Source organism: Hydra viridissima, unplaced genomic scaffold, assembly GCF_058129835.1.
Source record: "Hydra viridissima isolate aposymbiotic clone 2 unplaced genomic scaffold, HvirCarnegie_v1 scaffold_7, whole genome shotgun sequence".
NCBI lineage: Eukaryota > Metazoa > Cnidaria > Hydrozoa > Anthoathecata > Hydridae > Hydra > Hydra viridissima.
The window spans coordinates 14,507,488-14,531,285 of NW_028324306.1; the positions used below are offsets into that span (position 1 = coordinate 14,507,488).

Sequence of the window (23,798 nt, forward strand, 5' to 3'; positions counted from 1 at the left end):
CTTTTTTAAAAGTGATAAAATGGATGATTCATTGCCAGCGATTTTAGCTAGGATGACTGCGTGTGATGGTTTATCATTCAACATTGTTTGCACATCATATGATATCAGAAAAGGCTTAACAGCCAGAGGCTTTTCTAACATACCAAAGGATCACAAAACAATTCACAAAATGGTATTGAATTATAGTAAAAATATACGAGACGAAGTAATTAAAGAATTATTAAGCAGAATTGCAAATGGAAACAGATTTTCTCTAACTTTCGATGAATGGACATCGATAAGAAATAGACATTACATAAATATTAATGTCCACTCTGACAAAGAGCTTTGGAATCTAGGATTAATTCATGCTTTTGGAACAATTCATGCAGAAAAATGTGTTGAGCTTGTCAACGATAGGTTAAGTGATTTTAAGCTTTCGATCAAGAATATTGAAGGTATTACCACTGATGGCGCTGCAGTTATGACAAAGGTAGGCAGGTTAATTGAAGCACATCAGCAGCTATGTTTAGCGCATGAAATTCAGTTGGCTGTTATCGGCGTACTCTATAAAAAACCAAATAATGAGTATAGTCTGTATAATGAAGAAAGTTCCAACATTACATCAGTTCCTACACCCAGATTTGAAAAAGAGCAGAATTCCACTGATGATGATGAATTAATTGATGAAGAGTGGTTCGAAAAGTGGTCAAAATATTTCGTTCTTCGCCTACAAAAAATAACAAAGTCCTACAAAAATATGTAAAAGAAGAGTTTGGGAAAGAATTGTCTCTGGTTTTAGACTCAAAAACACGATGGAATAGTTTGGTGTCTATGTTAGAACGTTTTGTCAAATTAAAAAAATGCATCAAAAAGAGTCTAATAAATTTAAAATCACCTATTTTTTTTTTCAGATGCAAAGTTTGAAATGTTGTCAAATATCTTTTCAGTTTTACTTCCTATTAAGCTTACACTTGAAGCAATCTGCAGACAAGATGCAACTTTATTATCTGCAGATGCTGCTATTCAATTTATGATGAAATCAATAATTGGCCATCCATGTTCATTAAGCTATGAACTGAAAGCCGCTTTAAAAGTACGTATTCTTGAAAGACGAACAGAAATTTCAAGTGTTTTGCAATATTTACACGATGCAGACTCCAATGAAAATCCGAGCGATGATGAAACCTATAGAGATTATGAATTATTTCTCATCATTACCAAAGCTGCAATCGCAAAAGTTATCATTTCACAGATACAACGTCTGGGTGTGGCCAACTTGCATTATGAAGCTGCACCTTAAGCAATAACATCTACTTCAGCCAACAATATTATAGACACAAATATAATATTCAATGTTGATGATGATGAAGTTGATCAAAAAAATGAAATTTCTCTGACTTTAAAAGAAAAGTTGGAGATATCAATATCAAAAAGAATTTGCACCAGATTACCTGAGAGTGGAATCGACCGAAATAAAAAAGATCTCACACGCTCAATAAAAAAAGAAATGTCATTTTTTGAGACAAATGGCATAAGGGGAAAATACTTAACTTTAATATATAATTATTTGCTAAGTATTCAACCAACCAGTGTAGAATCAGAGAGAGCTTTTTCGGTAGCTGGATTAATCTGCACCAGAATTCGGTCTAGGATAGGAGATAATTCACTTAACAACCTATGTTTTCTGAGATCTAATATCAACAATCAACTGCAGAAAAAGTAGAACCTTGAAAATTTATGTTTTCTTCCTTTTCGTATGATTAATATATAACTAAGATTTTACTGAATTTTGTTTTTCTTTTTTTTATTCTTTAAGTAAGTTAATATAGCTTTTTTTAATTGCCAAACCATTTTTTAATTATATTATTCATTCATTTGTGTTATTAAAGGAAATCTAATAATACCGGTTTAATACCGGAATCCCGGGATTATAAATTTTCAATACCGAAATACCGGTATTTGATTTTTGGTCCGGTATTCCAAACCCTAACTAATTTATATCATGAATATGAAAACATTGTAACAAGTCCCCAGACCCTTTTGAAAGCTTTGGCTTTTAAAAATAGGAATATTTAACAATAGGAATATCCTCTGACTTCAGCATTTCTCATAGAATTCTCTAATGATTTATTGAGCATCATCAAATATCTCTTTTAAGTATTGATTTGTTTTTTTTCTAAAACTCAGTGAGTCGATAAAATAAATTACCCATTAAGTTAACTAGACTAAACGAAAAAGACTTCAAAGCTTTGGTGGAGCCCCATTGCCTGGAAATAGTCATAATATGAAAAATTGTGTAACTACAAATAGAGTGGTATGTAAATTAAGTTTTAAATATTTGAATGCTTGAATATCTGATGTGTTTCTCTTCATAAAAAATTTCAATCATGGATTGCTGCTTAAAGTTAAAAACAAACTTAGAAATTTCTAAATTAAAACTTTTGCTTAACAGACCCTTTGAAAATAACGAAATGAACCAATCAGAAGCAAAGCAATCAAACGTGAGTAAAACTGCAAAACACGAAAGAAATGTTTGCTAGCCAAATAAGTCTTCGTTCTTCACAAAGTTTTAACATTGTTGACACGGAAAATGGAGAAAGATAGCAGATGAAAAGGGTTATTCTAGGGTCAAACCGGAATTCAAATTACTCTCTATTCAACGAAAGTGAAACAAAAAATCCAGATAATAAAAATGATTGTACACTATTAACCACAAATCCCCAACTAGACGTATTATTTAAATCCACAAAAATTTAAATCGCAGTTTAGCAAACGATGATTGAATTTTCTCGTCAACGAGTGTCTTACTAAGAGTTCGTGTTGCTAAAAACTGAAGAGTGAAACTGAAGAGTGGGTAAAGCTTTAAAGTTGTTTTAGTTGAATTTGTTTGGCAAACATTTATTTCAATTTTTGTATTCATTAATTTTAATTATTGCATTCACGACAGTTCTTTTATTAATCGTCATTTGTACATTAACTTTTAAGGAACTTTAAGCAAATTCTTCAATTACAGAATCTAAACCGGCTCTTATGTTGTAGTGACTGTGCTAAAGAGACTTGTAATAGATCTCAGGGCTATTACACGTCTCCTTAGTTTTCACTTTAATCATGCTCTGGGTAAGAATAATATATAAATATTTTAACGTATATAACTTTTGGAGAGCTTGAAAAAATATTTTCTCAAAAATCATTTTTTTGTATGTATTTTGAAAATTAATGAAAATGACAAAGTTGACCCAGAAATTCATAACAATTTTTAAATATAAATATAAATATTAGTAAGTACAAAATATGTATATAAATATGTATATAAAAAATATACAAACTGAAAAAAAAATTCTTTCTTCAGTTGAAAGAAACGTACAGTTGGACTTTTAAGTGATTTACATAGTCAACCTGTCAAATATACCAATAGAAAATGAGAATTTCTTTCTTAAGAAGGAGAAAACAAACAATTGAGAATACCAGCATTTGAATCTTTTATCCCTTTTTAACCTCGTTTATCACCCTTTTCGCTTAACCACAAGTGAAATTGGCAAAACACCCTTTAAAAAATGTACAAGCTTACATTTCTCTACGAAACTCGCATAAAAAACATTTTTGGTCGATCTTAGATTTTGAAAAGCCGGTTGTATGCATTTGTATAATATATCACTGTAGAAAGTTATATTAAAAATTGTTAGAAAGCATGTGGAGGATAGAAGTATAACTCTTTTGTTAGATGACTCACAAAACTACCAATCTGCAACTTTGCCTTAGAAAGATCGTCCTTGGTATTGCTTTTACGCAGTGATATTTTTGCGTTCACTTTAGTGAGCATCCGTAAAAAATCCATTTTTGAAGCGTTTTCAACGATGATGTCGCACATCGTTTGGATGAACCAGCTACCTTTAGCGATGTTTCGAAAAGACCGGAATCCGAACGCTGTAGCGAAAGCATAAACAACATCTTCTTCAGTCGGTAAAGAGACGAAGTTGTAACTTGAAGAACTTTCGTCATAATTATTTTTTTCATATCCATCGTAGCTTTCCATGGGCACTTGACCTCGACAAGCTTGAATCAGAAAAATCTTAGGTATGCCAGCTAACTTGGGTTTTTGAAACAAAGCTGTTATTTTAGTTAATTCCATACTGCCGTCTGTTGTAGAAAACTGGTTTTCTATTCCATGAGATAAAATAGCTAAAAAGTAGCAACTAAGTTTTTCGTTGTTGTTGTTGACACTTTCCGTTACCATTGCTACGGTTTCCGAAGTCGTCATGTTCTCCAAAAGCTCTACAATAAATCCAAGTTTTAAAAATACGAATTTTAAACGTTCGACATCTTTTTCGGAACCAATTCTTGGGAAATTTTGAAAATTTGGACTCTGAAAATTGGAATAGTTCAGTATTATCAGCTTTCCCCTTGGATATGTATTCATTGGATAAATATCCTCATCAAAAGGCTGTTGAAAGCTGCAGGTGGTCATTTTCTCTGGATAAAATATATTTTTCTTTTTAAATTTCATAAATTTCATGTTAGATAAACTGTTTAACAGGGCATTACGTATCCCACCATCAGTTACTAGTAAACTTGATTTGTGTAAAGGATTCATAAAGTTATTATTTTCGTCAGTGATAATAGTATTGTTATTATCGTCATCGTATTGGTATAAATCGTCGTCGTATTCTTCATCTTCCCCGTTCATTTTAATCTTGGTTGAACGCTTTAGATGATAAGTATATTAAGAAAATAGGTTGAGATCTATAAAACAACAACAACAACAATAACAAAAAAACATCCAAAATAAAATTTGAAAATAAAATCATAACGCCAATTCTCAGGCAAGCAAAGTGTAAAATAATACAACATTTAAAAATCCACCTCAAATATAAGTATATTTTTAATTAGAAAAAACATTTCATTTAGACATATTTTACTGCCTATTTATTGTGAGACACTTAAACTCAAATTTTTGCTACCTAAAATACATTAAGCTGATTTTGTTATATCTTGTCGTTACAAGATAAAACTTCCGCTCTAAAAAATTATTTTTTAACGCAGTAAAAGGTCTTCCAAAAGTTAAAGATATTTGAAGCTATTAACTACAGATTCAATTTGCATTTAGAATAAAACAATTACCTCGCTTCACTCTTTTTCACTTAGTAAGTTTTTTTTTACTAATTTTTGCATAGTAAACACATAAGAAATACTTTCGGTTTAAAGTTTTTAAAAACAGTTTATTTACGCATTGCGTCTTTATAAACTTTGCATAACAAGCCAATAAGATTTTTCTTTACAAAGGGATTAATTATATATTTGCTTTTATCACATCTGCTCGCATGAAACAAAGAAAAAAGATTAATCGTTAACTCAAATTTAAAAAGATAAAAACTCACGTTTTTATGTTTCATTTTATGAAACATAAACGTGAAATTTTTATTTGTTATCTTACAAAATAAAAAAGTAAAAGAATTCTTACTTTTGGACGTTATTTAGAAATAATAGCAAATTATTGATTAGAAGAAAAGAGGTATTTCTATCCCTTCCGATATCTTTGATCAAGCAGAAGGCTTTCGCTAAGAACAGAGGTCTTTCAAAACGTTTTTAACACTTGTAATAACCGCTAATATCCAGCATTATTTTGTTAAATCGGAAATTAGTTACGCATGATTTATTTAAGTTGCATAATTTCTTTAAGTCGCGCGAACCAAACTTAATGACGAAGCAAATTCTGCCTAATACCCAATTCTGTAAAGCAAATAATCGGGTAATTTACCCGCCTAATGACGTAAACTGGTGTTTTTGGGTAATACCCTATTCTATAAAACCTTTTGCTACCCGGCCATCAAAATATTTTTTGGTACTCGGCCAGCAAGATATTTACAAGAGAAAATTTTTCTGAGAAGGCGTCAGGTAAATTTTAAAGCACCTGGGACTGGGTATTTAATTCTTTTTAAAAGTTTTGCATTTTAAAATTTTTTGCTAAATAGATTTTTTGGTCAGTAAAAAATAATAAAAGTATTCTTAAACTATACTTTCGGTGAAAAGAAGTCTAATCTTATATGCATAAAATAAAACACAGCTCATAATTTCTTTTTATCTCTTCTTATAAGGGTTGTATTAACATATTTAAAACCGTGTGTAATTTGAACAACATACCAGGAAAAAAATATCAGAACTTTTATGAACAAGTTTTTTTCTTTCCCCCTAACTTGCCATATCTTTTTTTCTTTCCCCCTAACTTGCCATATCTTTTTTCTTGAGCGATAAGAAAATGTGTAAAATACATTCGAATAAACTAATCCATAAATGAAGTGACAACAATCCGAACAAAAGACAATCTTTGTTTAATTCTTTCTTAGCTAATATATATGAAGGCATGGAGTTGAATTTTAACTGATATTTCTATAGCGGCGATTTCAGTATAATTACAACTCTTCAGCTTCTTTAACTTTGTAATAAGTGGAATACCATTTTCAGTCCAGGTTTTTTGCTTGATGACGTAAAAGGCTTTACTAATGTGTCGAAAGAATAGCTTCCTGCATACACCTCAAAAAGGACTTTTGAGATGTATGCGGCTAATAGTACTAGTTTTAATTTTAATATAATTAGAAATCTGCATAACTAAATAAATTGATATACAAAACTTAAAAATCTTAATAGTTAATAAAAATTACTTGCCTAAATTGTTGACATTTGCTGTTTAACAAAAAATAATATTAATAAGTTAAAGATAAATATAGTCAAAAAAAAAAATAATAATAATAATAATAATAATGATAATAATAAACAAAAACGTATGATTAACACCAACAGAAATAGTTAACAACTGAAGAACTTGTTTGCTACGAACTAATGTGTTCGTTTGTTAAAACTCGTTTTTGGAACAAAACCAATTTAGTACTGCCATATTACTTCAGTATTTAGCTATAAAATGTTTTTAACGTGTTAATGATGTTGAAATTTTAGTTTTTCCTTAAAGATGGTTAAAATTAAACACCTTGCACAAGGTAATTTTGCAGTTTTCTTATACTGCGATTAGCTACTAGTAGCTAATCACAGTATAAATTTTGCTTTTTTCTTAGTTTAAATCCTAATTTAAAGCTATTCGTATAAAGTAAATTATATAAAATTTCATTAAATTTCTTAAAACTATACATTTTTGAAAATAGTATAAAAAATTTAAAGGTCGTATACCGTTAAGATCCATGCAATTTCCGTTGAATACTTTTGAAACTGAAATACCGCATCAAAAAAAACTAACATACCCAACATATAATACTAAGAACTACCTACTATAAAAATTCCATCAGCTTTTAATTGTGATTTTCATGAGTAAGGCAGATTACACACGTTTAGTGTTATTTTTACTGCAATTCTTTGATAAAACTAATTTTTCTTTATTGGTATTTGTTTTCTTTTCTGGTTGTTGCAATCAGACCTGTCAAGATGATGAGTGAGGCCACAAATATTTTTATTGCTGTGGATTGTTAATTAACATTTATTACCTAGGAAGGTCGAGCTTATGAAAGGAAAGCCTGTAAATGGAATATTTGCTCCAGCACATGACGTATAAAGATTGCTTAGGGAAACTCCCGTTACTCTATATTGGGGGAAGTCCATTTCAACTCACATTCGGAAAAGAAAATCATTTGCACGTTTTTTTCCACCAGTAAGCTAAACAATAAGCTGGCTGTAGCTATATACAATATTAAACATTTATACAACTAACTTCTTTTTATAAGAGAAAAGTAAAATGGATGATATGAAAGAGTTTATGAAGAAATTTGAAAGAATAACTCTAAATGATTTTGTTGCTGAAACAATAACGCCATTAGAAAAGTTAAAGATTGAAAATAATATGAAGTCTAAAATGGAGGTTTATGTTACAAATCTACAATCAGTGGTTATAAATAAATTGCAATCATTTGAACCCACTAAAAGGTTCAAAGTAGACAGATGGAAAAGAGAGCAAGGAGGTGGTGGAATAACAGTTGTTTTACAAGATGGTATAGTTTTAAATGATTATGTAAATTTATTTGCATGAATAGCAGGCAATTAGTACATTGGTCGATACATTTTTGTCATTATCTTTTCATATATTGTTACATAGACTTTTTATGATGTATTTCTTACACAGATCAAATATGTAATTGGTTTAGCTCTAATTTTTTAAATAGAATGAAAAAAGAAAAATGTAAATAATAAATGTAATCATTATAATCAGTGCATATACAGGTATTATTCATCATTATTTGCTTTAAAAATTATTTTTTTTGTAACTTAAATTTTTTATAACTTAATCTAAAGTCTCAACCAAAAAAGTCTCATCCAAAAAAACTAAAGCAACAACCTGTCATCATATGGTTGTCGCATCTGTTCTGATACCTATCATCAGTCATCTTGATAGAAATTCTTGCTCTATTATTCCTATAAACAGACCAGATAAGACTACTTTGTATATCCACTTTGTACTCTGTATATCTACTTTGCTAACCTAGTTAGAAGTTCAATTCAATTCATGTAGACCATTACCGCCCAAGATAACTTTTATAATACCATTTTCATATTTTAATTTACTCTTTTTACTTTTGTAGGCTGAACAATTGAAATAGATGCACAAATATTTATCCATAAAGCATTTAATGAGTAATCCAGGGATTTTACTATAGTACACAAGTTTCTTCATCTTTATTAAAGTCAAAATGCTAGGAGTCCTGCCTTTCTTATGCAAAAACTTATGATTTTAAGTTATGATTTTAGAGATTTCTTTTCTTTTATTCTAATTGTTAAGATTTCATATACTTGCTTTGAAAAACTCAGGTTTTGTAAATCAATGAGCTCATGGGAGAACTACTAGGTTGTTAAAGTACTTCCTTTATGTTCAGGTATACTGCTAACATATGTCATTCTCCAAGTCCTGTATAGCATCGCTTTACATCTGATCCATAATGACAGGCCAAAGGTATAATACAGTCTAAACATTTTATTGTTCCATTTTCACTCTACAAAAGTTGAGCAAGTTTTATGGGGAACCCCCAGGATTGATCTTGGTCCTCAAGTTTCATACCAAATATGATAGGTATCTTTATAAATCAGATGCTTGATCAAAACAAGTTAAGTCAGATTTTTGAAATTAGATTTTGACTGATATCAATTTATTCAAATATTAGATTTCTCTTGTAATTGATTCATAATATTCATATTAATGATAATAAATTAATTTATATGAATAAAAAAAATCTTTGGAATGCTATTTCATTTCATACATTCATCAAGTATAAATTACTTATTCGATTCAGTTAGTAGTTTGTATTTTTTTTAGGCGTTGTATTTGAAAAAGCAGCAGTTAATATATCTGTTGTATGGGGTGACATGCATGAGGATCAACTCAAGTCAATGAGAAGTAAAGGAAGAAACTTAAAAGTAGAAGGAAAAAATAGTTTTTTTGCAACAGGTAAAATGTTCTTGTTAAATGATGTTTTACAGCACCATACTTGTTCTTTATGAAGTTTTATGTAAAAGTATAAATTTGAAAATTAAAGTATGTAAGGTATACATAGAAATAGTTGTAATTCAAAAATAAAATCATGCAATTTTAAAACGAAAATTTTTTGTATGTGAATGTAGTTATTGCAATAGATTTAAGATATTTTAAAGTTTTTAAAATCTTTAATAATTCAATGTTTTAGGCATAACAGTAGAGAGCTCATACATGGAATTTAAAGAAATAGATTTATAAACCAGTCATAAACAACAAATTTTAAATTTCTTCCAGGTATCAGCAGTGTTATTCATCCATGCAACCCATTTGTTCCAACTGTGCATTTTAATTACCGTTATTTTGAGGTGGTTAATGAAAGTGGTCATCATACATGGTGGTTCGGTGGTGGCATGGATTTAACACCAAATTATTTAAATGAGAAGGTTTTTTATATACTTAATTTTTTAAAATGGCTTTTATAATAAATTTTTTTTTTTTTTTTTTGATAGAAATATTTTTTTGTTTTCACAGATATTTTTGTAAGTAAAAGAAAATTATGAAAACAAATTTAAAAATTTATCTGTTTACAAGTAGCTCAAAAGAGTTGAAGGTAATAAGGGGTAGCTTTAACATAGGGTTAACTCTGATGCTATTAACTAAAAGCTTCTATTAATCTAATAAGCACATAAATACCAATAAAGTGTGTAAACATGGTTTCCATGTTAAAATACAATGAACATACACTAAGCTAAGAAGAATGTCCATAATAAGTTTTTAACTACTTGTATAAAAAAAGTATCAGTAAGTATTTTATAACAGCTTGACAGCTTTAGGAATATCTATAGTTATAAAATTATTACTCTCCTAAGCATATTTGAGGAAAGCCAAAGAACAGGATTAGTTTGACAATATGTCAAAGTAAGTTTAAGCTGTGTGATATGAATTTGAAAATTGACTTGTCTTAATTATAATACCATGAAATGATTATAAAGCACAAATAACAACATAAATAACTACAAATCACAAAATAATCATAACCATGATTATAACACTGGCAATCAAGAATTGTGCAAAAAATACAAAATCAATCTAGTTTATATGATAGTTTAATTATGTATTAACATTATGTAAAGTACAGCTTTTTTAAGTATGACCCTTATTCATTTATATTATTACTTTTATCTTTGTAGGATGCTTCTCATTTTCATAAGACAATAAAAACAGCTTGTGATAAACATAACAGTTCATACTATCCCAAGTTCAAGAAGTGGGCTGATGACTATTTTTTCAACAAACATAGAGGTCTTTTTAAAAAATTTTTAAAAAGCAGTTAAATTTTAAAAAAGTATATAAAGAAGATGTTTTTTTCATTTTGTGTGCTCTTCTTGGTTTAGGTGAAGCTCGTGGTGTCGGCGGTACTTTTTTTGATGATCATGATGAGGGATCAATCGATGAATGTTTTGCATTTGTGGTGACAAGTGGTAACTCTGTTTTGCCATCATATATTCCACTTGTAGAAGAGCACAAAGATGATCCTTTTACACCAAGGCATCGTGATTGGCAACTAATGAGAAGGGGGAGGTATTCTGTTACTTAGATTTATCTATACATTTTTTTGGTATGTTTTTAGTTAAAACTTTGAATTTTCTTTGCTGAATTTTTGTTTCAATATATAGCTATAAGTTATAATATTAATCAAACCTTAAATTTTCCTATGCTAATACAAAAGTGATAAAATGTTATTAAATTTTAAAAGTTCTACTTATTTTTATGTATTGAACTTTTGATATCATAAAGGTATGTGGAATTTAATCTTGTATATGATCGTGGAACGCAGTTTGGGTTAGCTACTCCTGGTTCGAGAATTGAAAGTATTCTTGTCTCGATGCCACTTATAGCAAGATGGGAATATTGCCCAGATTTAGAACATGGAGATGAAGAAGCTAAACTTATCAAAGTTCTAAAAGAGCCCAAAGAATGGGTTTGAAAATCACAGGTTGTGTTTTAACTGATCAATACTTTTTTTTTTAAATACTTTGTTCAATCTTATTATATATTCACACCAACTAATTAAAGTTTCTATCACAGTTTTGGTGTTAAACACTTAGGTTTGTTTGCATCACTGAATTCTGCTTAAGCTTACTGTAATTGTTTTTTTTTTTAGTCACTTTTTATTGTTAAGAAGATTTTTTTAAGTTTTTGTATGTTATGCTGTTTCAGATGTTGTCCAACATCGTGTTTACATCGAATTTGGTAGTTGAGTTATTCAAAATTGCGTTTTAACATTAGCTGAAAAATTTTTATGGAAGGATTCTTTTCAGAATTTTGACAAAAAACAAGACTATGAAATCAGATATCAGTATCAAACTGAGAATGATGCTATTTATCCTAAAATTACTCAATCAAACAATCCTAAATCGTTTAGTAAATTGTCAAAGATTAAATGATGAAGACATGCTTTAAGTCTCTAATTGTCAACCTAATTGAAAATAGAGGTCATTACAGAAAATTAACCATTTATTATTAGTTGTGTTGTGAATATCATTATTATTGTCATTGATATTAGTTACGTTGTAAATTCATTCTTATTTTAATACTACTATTATTATTACTACTATTATTATTATTATTATTATTATTATTATTATTATTATTATTATTATTATTATTATTATTATTATTATTATTGTTATTGTTATTGTTATTATTATTATTATTATTACTACTATTATTATTATTATTATTATTATTATTATTATTATTATTATTATTATTATTATTATTATTATTATTATTATTATTATTATTATTGTTATTATTATTATTATTATTATTATTATTATTATTATTATTATTATTATTATTATTATTATTATTATTATTATTATTAATTGTTAATTAAATAGAGTATAGTCGACTATTGTGTAAGTTGTAAGTAGTTTTCAAATTTGGCAATAAGCACGTTTACCCTTTGTTACTTGTTAACATTTGTAGAAATTGAAGTTTAACATAATAAAAATATTTATAATCCAAATACGAAATTTAGACCTCAAGTAGTATTTAATTTCAAACCTTATTGTTCAAACCTATATAATTGGAACAAGTTAATATTTTTTGTGTTTGTAATATGGTGTCTGCATCAAATTTTTGTGGCTTTTTCTCAGTCATGAGACGTTTGGTTTTTGCCTAAATAGGCACTATTTAATTCTCATGAACATCAAAAGTAATTACCACTATACAAACATGAATGCCTCTAAGAACATTAAATCTACAATAGAATATCAATTTTGTATCATTATTTGGAGTTATGATAGACGCTCAAACTCACAGACGTACAAATTAGAAAAAAGTTAACGGAACAAGGGAATACATCTTTATTCGATATACCTTTATTCAAAATACCTTTATTCAAAATACCTTTATGGAAAAACGGTTACAGCACACAGATAAAGAAGGATTTCGGGGATCTTTTTTGCACATTTTATACTTTTTTTTTTTTCGCACTAATTATTATTAAGGTAACATGCTTACACGGTCAAAGCTCTGAAAAAGCGGCCAAATCTATTTTTCTGACTTGATGTGTGGTTTCTGTGGAGTTTTTTAACTTTTAACTAGTTGCTTTTACATGTAAATTCAAAATACACTTTCATGACGTTGTTTACTACGAAGAGTACGGTAAACAGTTTTTTTATCTTGTTGTTTAAACATGTAAAGATAGGAGTCTCAAAATTAAAGAAAATGGGATCTATCATGCTCACGTGCAAGTCAAAGAGCAAGGAGAACTCTCCAAAAGAATTATACTATTTACCAGCAAGGTTTAAAATAGCACTGATTTTTTCAAGGAGAGCATGGCGTAGATTACCAGACTCTTTCTACGGCTTTTTTCGAGGAGAGCATGGCGGAGATTACCTTTCTACAGCTTTTTCTAAATCCTTAGAAGTTTTTTTAAGGTGGATAACTTTAGTATCTGTCAGAAAAATTATGTTTCAGAAACAGTCTTGATTACTTTCGCAACTTTTGAATCTTTTAACTCTTTTTTTTTGTTCATTCCAAAGTTTGGGATCCGTTCTTCGTCTGAAAATGATGTCGGAAGCAACATTTAATGTCATTAACATCGCATTTGTTTAAATATCTTAATAATTTTTTTAAAATATCATTATTAAATATTAAATCAATCAAAAAAGGGCATTAAATATTAAATCAATCAAAAACAATTCTTTGAATTATATTTAATTTAAATGAAAACTAAACATTGTTAATTGAATATCATGTTTAACGTCGTTGTCATGCTCTTGAAGTTCTATAATAAGATTCAAAATTTTATATAATCGAAGAGTGGTTAAGATACCACAAAAGGTTAAAATTTACTGCTAATTGTTGAAATCTTTTCAATACGAGGAAAAGATTTTCTCCTAAAATGATTAGTGCAAAAAGAAATCAAATTACCTTAATTTATTAATTAGAAAATTTTTTAATGTTATTGAAAATAACCTAATTTTATGATATCACGTGGTTAATATTTCAATAAAACATAACAAGTGTAAAATCATTTTCAAACGTTTTTTTTTTTTTTTGCAATAAATATTATAAATAAAAAACAAACTTTAATGTTTGATGTTATTTGAGCTTTGGTGAATGAAGTTGTTTTTTTGACGTATGAAATTGTACGAAAAAGATAAAAATGAGTTGAGACCAGATAGTATACAGTAAATAGTATCAGTATGTAATTGATAGTGATTCTTCCTTGGAAAAACTTTATTCCAGTTTCGGGAAATATTTTTCGGGATCCCGGGATTTTGATTTAAAGATTTATTAAAGTTAAAAAAGCAGTTTTTAAATCTCTGATGGATTTCAGTTTAGAAAACCTAATGTTGTCTGATGATAAACTCACAGTAATTGAAAATTTAGGAAAAAATCTTGAACCTATTATCTTAGGTTCTGAAATGATTTGCAGAAGGGAAGCAATTTTATTAGCAGCTGAAGACACATTAAAATTTATGGTTAAAGAACTAGATGTTCAAGATTGCTACCTAGTAAAAGATCTTAAAAATGCTTTAGTTTAAAGATAATATCAAAAAAGAAAAAAAGATCTTGCTGGTTTACTAAGATTTTTAGATAATCCACAATCTTTGAAAAGTGACTTCGATGACTTATTTAGCATACCATCTAAAGCAGTTATGATAAATTTAGCAGTTATGATAAATTTAGTTTTTCCCATAATTGAAAATATAGCAAAAGAAGAAGATAGCGATAGAAAACTTAACAAAAGTATTATAAAGGTAAATCAGTTATTTGAATCTATGGTTGTCACATTAGAAAAATTTGTAAAAAAAAAGATGTTTTTGAAGTCAAGTGCAATAAATCAACTATGCGTCAAGAATTCAATCTGTTTGAAGCTACTAATAAAAGATCGCATAACTTAGATATGCTTTACAATGCGCTTTTAACAATTCGTCCTTCCAGTGTAGAGGCTGAAAGGTTGTTTAGTTCAACTGGATTTTTTTTTACCAACTATAGAACTAGATTGATAGACAGCCATCTCTATGCCCTGGTTTTTCTCAGAAGTCACTTTAAAATCGTAAACAGTTACAAAAAATAAATAGAAAAATTGAAAAGTGTAATTAGCTGTTTTTATTTTCCCTGATGAAGATTTTCGCGGGATTTTACCGGGTTCCCGGGAACAATCTAAATAATTCCCGCTATCCCGGGAATGGAAAAAGTCCGGGAAATCGAAATCCCTAGTAATTGACATGCGAAGAAAAATTCATTTTGGATGCGCTCGCACTTAAGTCGAATAGGAAATCGGTCTTACGTAATACATTCAGAGCACAAAAAGCTGCACATTAGTAAAATGTGTATAACGTTTTTAAAAATAAATAAGTAATACTGGAAACAAAAAATTGGAGTGAGAATTAAAGCATTCAGAGAGAGTTCTTTTTGCATCGAGCGTAGCGCTACATTATTAAATAAAAAACCTGCATTCAGCTTTACAATCCACTATTTATCATATTTTGCTCAAAAAGAGAGTAGAAAAAAAAATTTAATTTTTGATTGTAACAAAAATAAAATGGTGGTTTACTTTCTTGTGTGAGATTTTTTCTACTTTTCATTTTACTTTTGTGTCATTGTATAAAAACAAAATGGATACTTTTTATATAAAATTTGATGAAATAATAAGAACATTGACATAAAAATTCGCAAAGATTTTCTTCTTTTTTTTAGAGTGATTCCTTTTTTCTTGTTGAACACAGTTTGCATTAGTTCTGAGAACTGCGCTGTTATAAACGGAAGAGTACGCCCGTTTGTTCCTGAGAGCAACATCACTCCTGATATCGTCATAGACATCATAAAAGAAGGAACTTCCCAGTCGTGTTACTTGAAGTGCTCTCAAAACCTTGTTTGTGAGTTGGTTCATAAAAGAACAGACGGGCAAATAAGCTGCACGTATACTAAACCAAACAAGTATTTCATAACTTCAAGCAAGTATCAGTTCGGCTACAAACATGTAGGGCATATTTATTATTATAATTATATATATATATATATATATATATATATATATATACTTTCATATATTTTTATATGTATTATATATATTTTCTACATTTTCAATATTATATATTTAGTATTGGTGTTAGAAAAAATGTAGATTTGGCATAAAAGTAACTTCAAGCAAAATTAGTCTCCAAAAAAATGAGTAAAAATGAGAAAAAAACTTTGTTCCCTAATAACTAAACGTCGGCTTTTGGTTTTTCGGTTTTTGACAATTATTGACGAATTTTGACGAATATTGACGAATAAACTTCTTTATGATCATATGAAAAAAAGCGAGTTTAAAAAAAAATATATATATATAAATTTATATATATATATATATATATATATATATATAGACATGCAGAGCTATAAGATTCCAGAAAAAAAGTGCAGTTCCTCGCATTTCTTATGGATTTTGTTTCAAATTTTCAAGACGAATGAGCCGAATTATTACTCCATTAAAACCGTCAAACTTTTTTTTCATAATGAGTTTTAAGTAGGGTTGGGAATACCGGGATCCCGGATACCGGGATACCGGTATTTGGAACAATTTATAGTTGCCGAAATACCGGTATTAAAAAAGTCGAATACCGCTATTTCGGTATTCGAAATAATTTCACCATTCGAAATAATTTCACCATTCGGAAGCTCAAAAAGTTTAAAATTTTAATTGATCTTATTAATGGAAACAAAATTCATCGTACAAAAGTAAATGTGGGTATATATATACTAATATCATATATGATATTGGTTACTTTTAGTTAAATTAAAATATTATATAAAATTCCAAACGGTAAATTAAATTATACATTACAAATTATACATTTTATTACCTTTTTGAAAATTTGTATTTTATACGGATATGAATATTCAAGACTTTGAGGAAAATTCCAAAGCAAATGATAAAAATTCACCATGGTTTCATTTTGTAAGAGAAAAAGCAGGACAGTGTGCTAAATGCAAATTGTGTAAGAAAATAATAAAAACACGTGGAGGTTCTACAAGCGATCTTCATACTCATTTAAAAACAATTCATTAAGTCAATTTGTTAAAAAGAGATGTAGGTAGCCCCACTGTTTTAGGTTCTTCAGAAACTTTGCAGACATCAAAACCTTCAGTAACTATAAACAACTTTTTTAAAAGTGATAAAATGGATGATTCATTGCCAGCGATTTTAGCTAGGATGACTGCGTGTGATGGTTTATCATTCAACATTGTTTGCACATCATATGATATCAGAAAAGGCTTAACAGCCAGAGGCTTTTCTAACATACCAAAGGATCACAAAACAATTCACAAAATGGTATTGAATTATAGTAAAAATATACGAGACGAAGTAATTAAAGAATTATTAAGCAGAATTGCAAATGGAAACAGATTTTCTCTAACTTTCGATGAATGGACATCGATAAGAAATAGACATTACATAAATATTAATGTCCACTCTGACAAAGAGCTTTGGAATCTAGGATTAATTCATGCTTTTGGAACAATTCATGCAGAAAAATGTGTTGAGCTTGTCAACGATAGGTTAAGTGATTTTAAGCTTTCGATCAAGAATATTGAAGGTATTACCACTGATGGCGCTGCAGTTATGACAAAGGTAGGCAGGTTAATTGAAGCACATCAGCAGCTATGTTTAGCGCATGAAATTCAGTTGGCTGTTATCGGCGTACTCTATAAAAAACCAAATAATGAGTATAGTCTGTATAATGAAGAAAGTTCCAACATTACATCAGTTCCTACACCCAGATTTGAAAAAGAGCAGAATTCCACTGATGATGATGAATTAATTGATGAAGAGTGGTTCGAAAAGTGGTCAAAATATTTCGTTCTTCGCCTACAAAAAATAACAAAGTCCTACAAAAATATGTAAAAGAAGAGTTTGGGAAAGAATTGTCTCTGGTTTTAGACTCAAAAACACGATGGAATAGTTTGGTGTCTATGTTAGAACGTTTTGTCAAATTAAAAAAATGCATCAAAAAGAGTCTAATAAATTTAAAATCACCTATTTTTTTTTTCAGATGCAAAGTTTGAAATGTTGTCAAATATCTTTTCAGTTTTACTTCCTATTAAGCTTACACTTGAAGCAATCTGCAGACAAGATGCAACTTTATTATCTGCAGATGCTGCTATTCAATTTATGATGAAATCAATAATTGGCCATCCATGTTCATTAAGCTATGAACTGAAAGCCGCTTTAAAAGTACGTATTCTTGAAAGACGAACAGAAATTTCAAGTGTTTTGCAATATTTACACGATGCAGACTCCAATGAAAATCCGAGCGATGATGAAACCTATAGAGATTATGAATTATTTCTCATCATTACCAAAGCTGCAATCGCAAAAGTTATCATTTCACAGATACAACGTCTGGGTGTGGCCAACTTGCATTATGAAGCTGCACCTTAAGCAATAACATCTACTTCAGCCAACAATATTATAGACACAAATATAATATTCAATGTTGATGATGATGAAGTTGATCAAAAAAATGAAATTTCTCTGACTTTAAAAGAAAAGTTGGAGATATCAATATCAAAAAGAATTTGCACCAGATTACCTGAGAGTGGAATCGACCGAAATAAAAAAGATCTCACACGCTCAATAAAAAAAGAAATGTCATTTTTTGAGACAAATGGCATAAGGGGAAAATACTTAACTTTAATATATAATTATTTGCTAAGTATTCAACCAACCAGTGTAGAATCAGAGAGAGCTTTTTCGGTAGCTGGATTAATCTGCACCAGAATTCGGTCTAGGATAGGAGATAATTCACTTAACAACCTATGTTTTCTGAGATCTAATATCAACAATCAACTGCAGAAAAAGTAGAACCTTGAAAATTTATGTTTTCTTCCTTTTCGTATGATTAATATATAACTAAGATTTTACTGAATTTTGTTTTTCTTTTTTTTATTCTTTAAGTAAGTTAATATAGCTTTTTTTAATTGCCAAACCATTTTTTAATTATATTATTCATTCATTTGTGTTATTAAAGGAAATCTAATAATACCGGTTTAATACCGGAATCCCGGGATTATAAATTTTCAATACCGAAATACCGGTATTTGATTTTTGGTCCGGTATTCCAAACCCTAGTTTTAAGTAATAAATTTTTGCAAGAATATAAACGAAAAAATAATTCTATTTTAATAAACTTCAGAAAATTTAAGTTATCCTAAAAGATATAGAGGTTGTCTATTATTTGTTGTTAATTAAAAACCGAAAACTAAACGCTAATGCTTACTAATGATCCGACTTATTTTAGAATGATTTATCGTGTTTAAGAGAATGTTTTCCAAATGAATTTTGCATCGATCTTTTCAAAGGTATAAACTTCTTATAATGAAAATATTTCTGTAATAGATCTGTTTACCTCTGGGTCAGTTAAATATTTCTGTAATAGATCTGTCTACCGCTAGGTCAGTTAAATTATCTATTAAATGAGGACCTCCGTTCTGAATAAATCTTGCATTTTCAATATTAAGTAATTATTGTAATATCATATGTTAATAAATTCTGTGATGATAATTTATTCTAGCAAGTTCTATTATAGTAACTGTAGCTATTTAGAAAACGCAAAAATCTCATAAGATTCTCTTTCTCTTTCTTTATAGAAGCGGCCATTTGCATATCTCACACAAACCTTTCAAATTACATAACTGATAATAAGCGTAAGTTGTAATTTTTAATGGTTTTACTATATTTTATTTACAAGTTGGTTTATTAATATTTTACAAATATCTCTATTTTATATTTTTAAAATGTTTAATTTATGTATTTTCTTCGATTATTCAAATAACTTAAAAATTTTTTCATGTTATTTTTGGTCGCATTTTAAATTTCTTAAATTAACATCTTTTATTCTTTTAATATTTGTTTCCAAGTGGAATAAAAAATCTTTATGAATTTGGGAAAGAGAATTTAAATATTTTAAACATTTTTTTCAATTTTTGTTTTTGCATAAATTGTATCTTTATTGAACGTATTGACATTTTCAGTGACCCGAGTCTTTGCGAGAGAAAATGATGCTTACTCAAATTTAACTGATTCAGATTTAAAGTCAAAGTCCGTAATTAGTTCAAACTTTTATTTTGAAGCTGGACGAAATTTAACTGTATTTGCTATTGCTGTTTATTTTTCATCGCCTTTTAAGCCAATTACAGTTTTTCTCACAGACGATAGTCTGACAACAGTGTACCATACAGTGAGTATGACGAACAACTGCCCTATACAATATGTCCAGATCAACAAAAACGGAAGCGTTTTGGCTATCTCTCTTGATGAAATCTCCAGTTCAATAGCGGAAGTTATTGTGTTTGAAAAAGTGGAAGATTTATCAGAGTGTCTGACTTCTGAGCAGAGAGATTCATACCTTAATGATTCAGCATGTAAGTTCTTATTGTACCAAAAAATTATCGGTAAATGACATATATGCAAAAAATTATTGGTAAATGCATTATATGCAAAAAATTATTGGTAAATGACATATATGCAAAAAGAATGCTTATGAAAAACGTAAAAAACAATTTTTCTCCAAAAAAAAAATTGTATAAAAAAATAATTTTTAAACACATAAAAACACACATAAAAACATTGGAGATGTAGTTTAAAAATGGTTTAAAACCTTTAAAAACATTTTTAGTAACTTTTAAAAACTAATTTTAGTAACTAAACCAAATCTTCCTTCTGGCTGCCTTTGTCACATGATAAATCATGTGACGAAGTACTATAACAAGTAAGTATTGTAACGAGTTTCGGTTCGAAATACAGAATGATGAAAAAAAAAGTTAGGGTTTATCGTTATCTATCTATCTATCTATCTATCTATCTATCTATCTATCTATCTATCTATCTATCTATCTATCTATCTATCTATAAACTTAGCTGATGCAGTATATTTGTTTAATTACAAATTTTACTTAACTCAACACACCATGTTTTTTTTATTGTTTGGTTATACAGATAATGTACACAAGACAACGGCCCTTCGCAGTCGTGAGTGCTGTTTGCAAACCGTTTGTAAAAAATTATTTTTGATTACCTTTTTTTTTTTTTTAAATTTGTTTTAGATAACTCCGCATATGATAACTTGGAAACATTTCCAAGTATAATTGTCGACAAAAATAATCTTACTTTATTCATAATGAAAACTGAATCTCAGAGGTACATGCCATGGTTTATGAGTGACCTCGTAAATATCACTGAAATAGACTTTGTAATGGTATCAGGAATGTTCAATAATTCTTATTTGTTGATTGGAGAGTACGATTCCGTCATCGACGATTACGTGTTTCGTCCTGTTTCTAAAATCAGTAGCTGTGAAACCGTAAAAATAAATGTCAACGCTACTTTAAGATATGTTAAAATCAGTGAATGGACAAATGATTTAACAGTGCAAGATATTTGGGTTATGACTAAACTTTAGAAGTCGAAATACTGCAGCTTTTATTGTGGTATTTCGACTTCTACACCGTAAACAAATTATAATTTCTATTTCAATCAACTGAAACGCAACACTAGAATCTTTCTGATCAGATTTCTATTTGCAGATGTTTAAATATAATAAAAGGAATAAAAAATTTGTTCGGTTGATTGGTTTATCGGCCATTAACTGTGCTTTTTTATTTTTTATGATTGATGAAATTTAAATATACTTTTCTTATTACTTAAATTTTTTATCACTTAGTATTTCACCTAAACAAGTTGTAATGAAGTTCGTCCATTTTTGACCACCTCCACTTTTAGCTTGTATTTATTATTTTCTAGTATCTTATCTGCTAGTTCAGCATTTAATTTATGCAAATAATATTGTAGAACTCATGATGCTAGTTATAAATTACATTAATATACTGAATATATACCAATACTTAATATACTTAAAAAACATCGCACGAAAGAAATTTTAAAAGTGATAAGGAAGGCGTTACGCTTAAATAATTTTTGGAAGAATATTTCAATATAACATAATGTTCATAAGGTGTGGTGCACCTCACAAGGTGCACCACACCTCCTATTAAATTTTTATTTTTCTATGAACAGACCTCTCCTAATCCGTCTCTCAAGGTCTCTTTTCATTAGTTTTTAGAGTTTCCATTTTTGAGCCACAATAATTTTGTAAGATTTGCTTAACAATCTGTATATTCGATTTTAAAGATGAAGTGGATTGTAGAAATTTGAATCGCACATTCTCTTTTTCATTTTAAAATACAAGTTATAACAAAGTCAAAAATCAGACGAAATTCCTCTACCAGCAAATATTTAAAATTAAGGTTGGTATTTATGCACCATTCTGGGGTGATCTTCTAGAGAAGACGAATGCGATTATTATTCCTTCTCGAAATTGATCTGATAACTGAGCAGTAACCATAAAATCGATATATCAAATTAATATCAAATTGCCGATATATCAAATCCAATCTCCTTGACTATGGATGAGCATAAAAGGCTGTGTTTAGCCCTGCCCTAAAATTCTATCTTGAAAGTTATCTATTTACCTGATGTGAAACGATTTTATTTATTTGGATGTTATCGACCAATCGGTTTATTTATTTGGATGTTATTGAGCATGAATTATTTTATTAAATCAATACTTAAAGTATAAAAAAAAAAAAACATTCGTTATTCAGTTTTGTAAAACGCTTGGTATCAATCAAAAAATGACAATAAGAAAAAAATGATGCATTTCCAAATGTGAAGGAAATGCTTCTTACCTACTTTACTTTGAGGAGGACCAAAATGCATTAGTGAACCAAAATGGATTGGTGAACCAAAATGCATTGGTGAACGTTCCTTTTTGAAAAATAATCGTGTTAAATATCTTTTAAAAAAAATATTCTTGTAAAATGAACAACTTTTCAAATTTAAGTAATGAGTATTAAATATTAGTTTCAACAACGTTTTTGCGAAAGTTAATTACTTCGAGCCTTGAGTTTGTGTCTTAATTATCAAAGCCTTAAAATTAAAAAAAATAATAATAGTAAAAAAATAATTAAAACTCAAGTTTCCACTTTTCCGACTCATTACAAAGATAAAACTTTTTATTAGAACAATTACACAGGCGATGAAAAAACTTTATTAATGATATTGTCTGATTCTTTTGTTTTTGGAAGTCCGAAAATGATAATTAGAAAGCTGTATGATTTTTTCACATTTAAATATACGGAATGTGAGAAATTAATTTCTTAATTCAGACAACATAATCTCACTTTTCACCATCTTACCCATGTGCTTTAAGTATGGTAACCATGGTTGTAAAAACTTTTCGAATAGTTTTTTTTTTTATGCGGTGAGTCTGTAATCAAAAAACATGGTGTTTTAAGTTAAATCTGTAATTAAACAAAAGTAAAAGTATCAGAAACGTTTTTAAAATTTTTTTTTTAAATGGGAGTACAAATAAGCTTTGATGAATTTACGAAAGATGGCATAACAAATATTAAATTGCAGAGGACCATCTTGTAACTACATCAATGTTGAAGCGTCATCATTAGCCGCTAAAACTAATTAAGTTTGAGTGGAGCGAAATATTAAATGTACAGGTTTCCAATCCAATGTATATAAACTATTTAATGATAAAATATTCCATACCTCAAATTGCATTACTGCCGTTTGTATGTATAACTTTTATCAAAACATATCAAAACAAAATAAAAATCTATAACTTAAGGAAAATAAATGTCAAAATCCATAAATTCATTTAACGAATAGTCGTAAGTTTTAACTTACGAGAGGACAAACCAAAATAAGACCACCGCTGAGAGAGATGAAGTTTCTCCAAATAAGCAACAGAATCTTGCAGCAGAACCAAAACTA

At 28.7% G+C, this 23,798-nt stretch overlaps 3 protein-coding genes across 10 annotated transcripts; 2 read left to right on the forward strand and 1 right to left on the reverse strand.

Moving 5' to 3' along the window:
• The first annotated feature begins 2,143 nt into the window (after window positions 1-2,143).
• LOC145184672 (oxygen-dependent coproporphyrinogen-III oxidase, mitochondrial-like) lies at window positions 2,144-11,954 on the forward strand. 6 transcript variants are annotated; one of them, XM_090092647.1, is made up of 9 exons: window positions 7,792-7,970; window positions 8,559-8,632; window positions 8,850-9,043; window positions 9,287-9,418; window positions 9,740-9,888; window positions 10,636-10,747; window positions 10,840-11,026; window positions 11,243-11,441; window positions 11,666-11,954. In XM_090092647.1, exons 3-8 carry the CDS (start codon window positions 9,037-9,039, stop codon window positions 11,430-11,432), a joined length of 777 nt encoding a protein of 258 aa, XP_089948773.1. In that variant the 5' UTR covers window positions 7,792-7,970; window positions 8,559-8,632; window positions 8,850-9,036; the 3' UTR covers window positions 11,433-11,441; window positions 11,666-11,954. The 6 variants fall into 6 exon arrangements, with proteins under 6 accessions (XP_089948771.1, XP_089948773.1, XP_089948772.1 ...); XM_090092645.1 differs by lacking the exons at window positions 8,559-8,632; window positions 8,850-9,043 and adding an exon at window positions 2,144-2,296 and having other exon boundaries at window positions 7,474-7,970; XM_090092646.1 differs by having other exon boundaries at window positions 8,559-9,043.
• On the reverse strand, window positions 3,261-5,604 carry LOC145184691 (caspase-3-like). Of its 2 annotated transcripts, none has more exons than XM_090092651.1 (2): window positions 5,441-5,604; window positions 3,261-4,722 (listed from the first exon to the last, which is right to left on the reverse strand). In XM_090092651.1, exon 2 carries the CDS (start codon window positions 4,664-4,666, stop codon window positions 3,662-3,664), a length of 1,005 nt encoding a protein of 334 aa, XP_089948777.1. In that variant the 5' UTR covers window positions 4,667-4,722; window positions 5,441-5,604; the 3' UTR covers window positions 3,261-3,661. The 2 variants fall into 2 exon arrangements, with proteins under 2 accessions (XP_089948777.1, XP_079916561.2); XM_080060435.2 differs by lacking the exon at window positions 5,441-5,604 and adding an exon at window positions 5,101-5,254.
• Window positions 11,955-15,387: 3,433 nt separating the features above from the next.
• On the forward strand, window positions 15,388-21,843 carry LOC145184386 (uncharacterized). 2 transcript variants are annotated; one of them, XM_090092654.1, is made up of 6 exons: window positions 15,388-15,532; window positions 15,668-15,950; window positions 19,255-19,315; window positions 19,604-19,660; window positions 19,988-20,377; window positions 21,059-21,843. In XM_090092654.1, the coding sequence occupies exons 1-6, from the start codon at window positions 15,513-15,515 to the stop codon at window positions 21,412-21,414; spliced, it is 1,167 nt and encodes a 388-aa protein (XP_089948780.1). In that variant the 5' UTR covers window positions 15,388-15,512; the 3' UTR covers window positions 21,415-21,843. The 2 variants fall into 2 exon arrangements, with proteins under 2 accessions (XP_089948780.1, XP_089948779.1); XM_090092653.1 differs by having other exon boundaries at window positions 15,406-15,532; window positions 20,165-20,377; window positions 21,059-21,655.
• The last annotated feature ends 1,955 nt before the right edge of the window (window positions 21,844-23,798 follow it).

Excerpts from the sequence above, each read along its gene's own strand:
- LOC145184691 (XM_090092651.1), bottom strand. The coding sequence starts at position 4,666 with ATGAACGGGGAAGATGAAGAATACGACGACGATTTATACCAATACGAT.
- LOC145184672 (XM_090092645.1), top strand. The coding sequence starts at position 7,718 with ATGGATGATATGAAAGAGTTTATGAAGAAATTTGAAAGAATAACTCTA. Across the intron at positions 9,889-10,635 it reads CAAATTATTTAAATGAGAAG|GATGCTTCTCATTTTCATAA; the intron begins GTTTTTTATATA and ends TTATCTTTGTAG. Across the intron at positions 10,748-10,839 it reads TTTTTTCAACAAACATAGAG|GTGAAGCTCGTGGTGTCGGC; the intron begins GTCTTTTTAAAA and ends TTCTTGGTTTAG.
- LOC145184386 (XM_090092654.1), top strand. The coding sequence starts at position 15,513 with ATGGTGGTTTACTTTCTTGT. Across the intron at positions 15,951-19,254 it reads ATCAGTTCGGCTACAAACAT|AATGATTTATCGTGTTTAAG; the intron begins GTAGGGCATATT and ends GACTTATTTTAG. Across the intron at positions 19,661-19,987 it reads TTACATAACTGATAATAAGC|TGACCCGAGTCTTTGCGAGA; the intron begins GTAAGTTGTAAT and ends TGACATTTTCAG.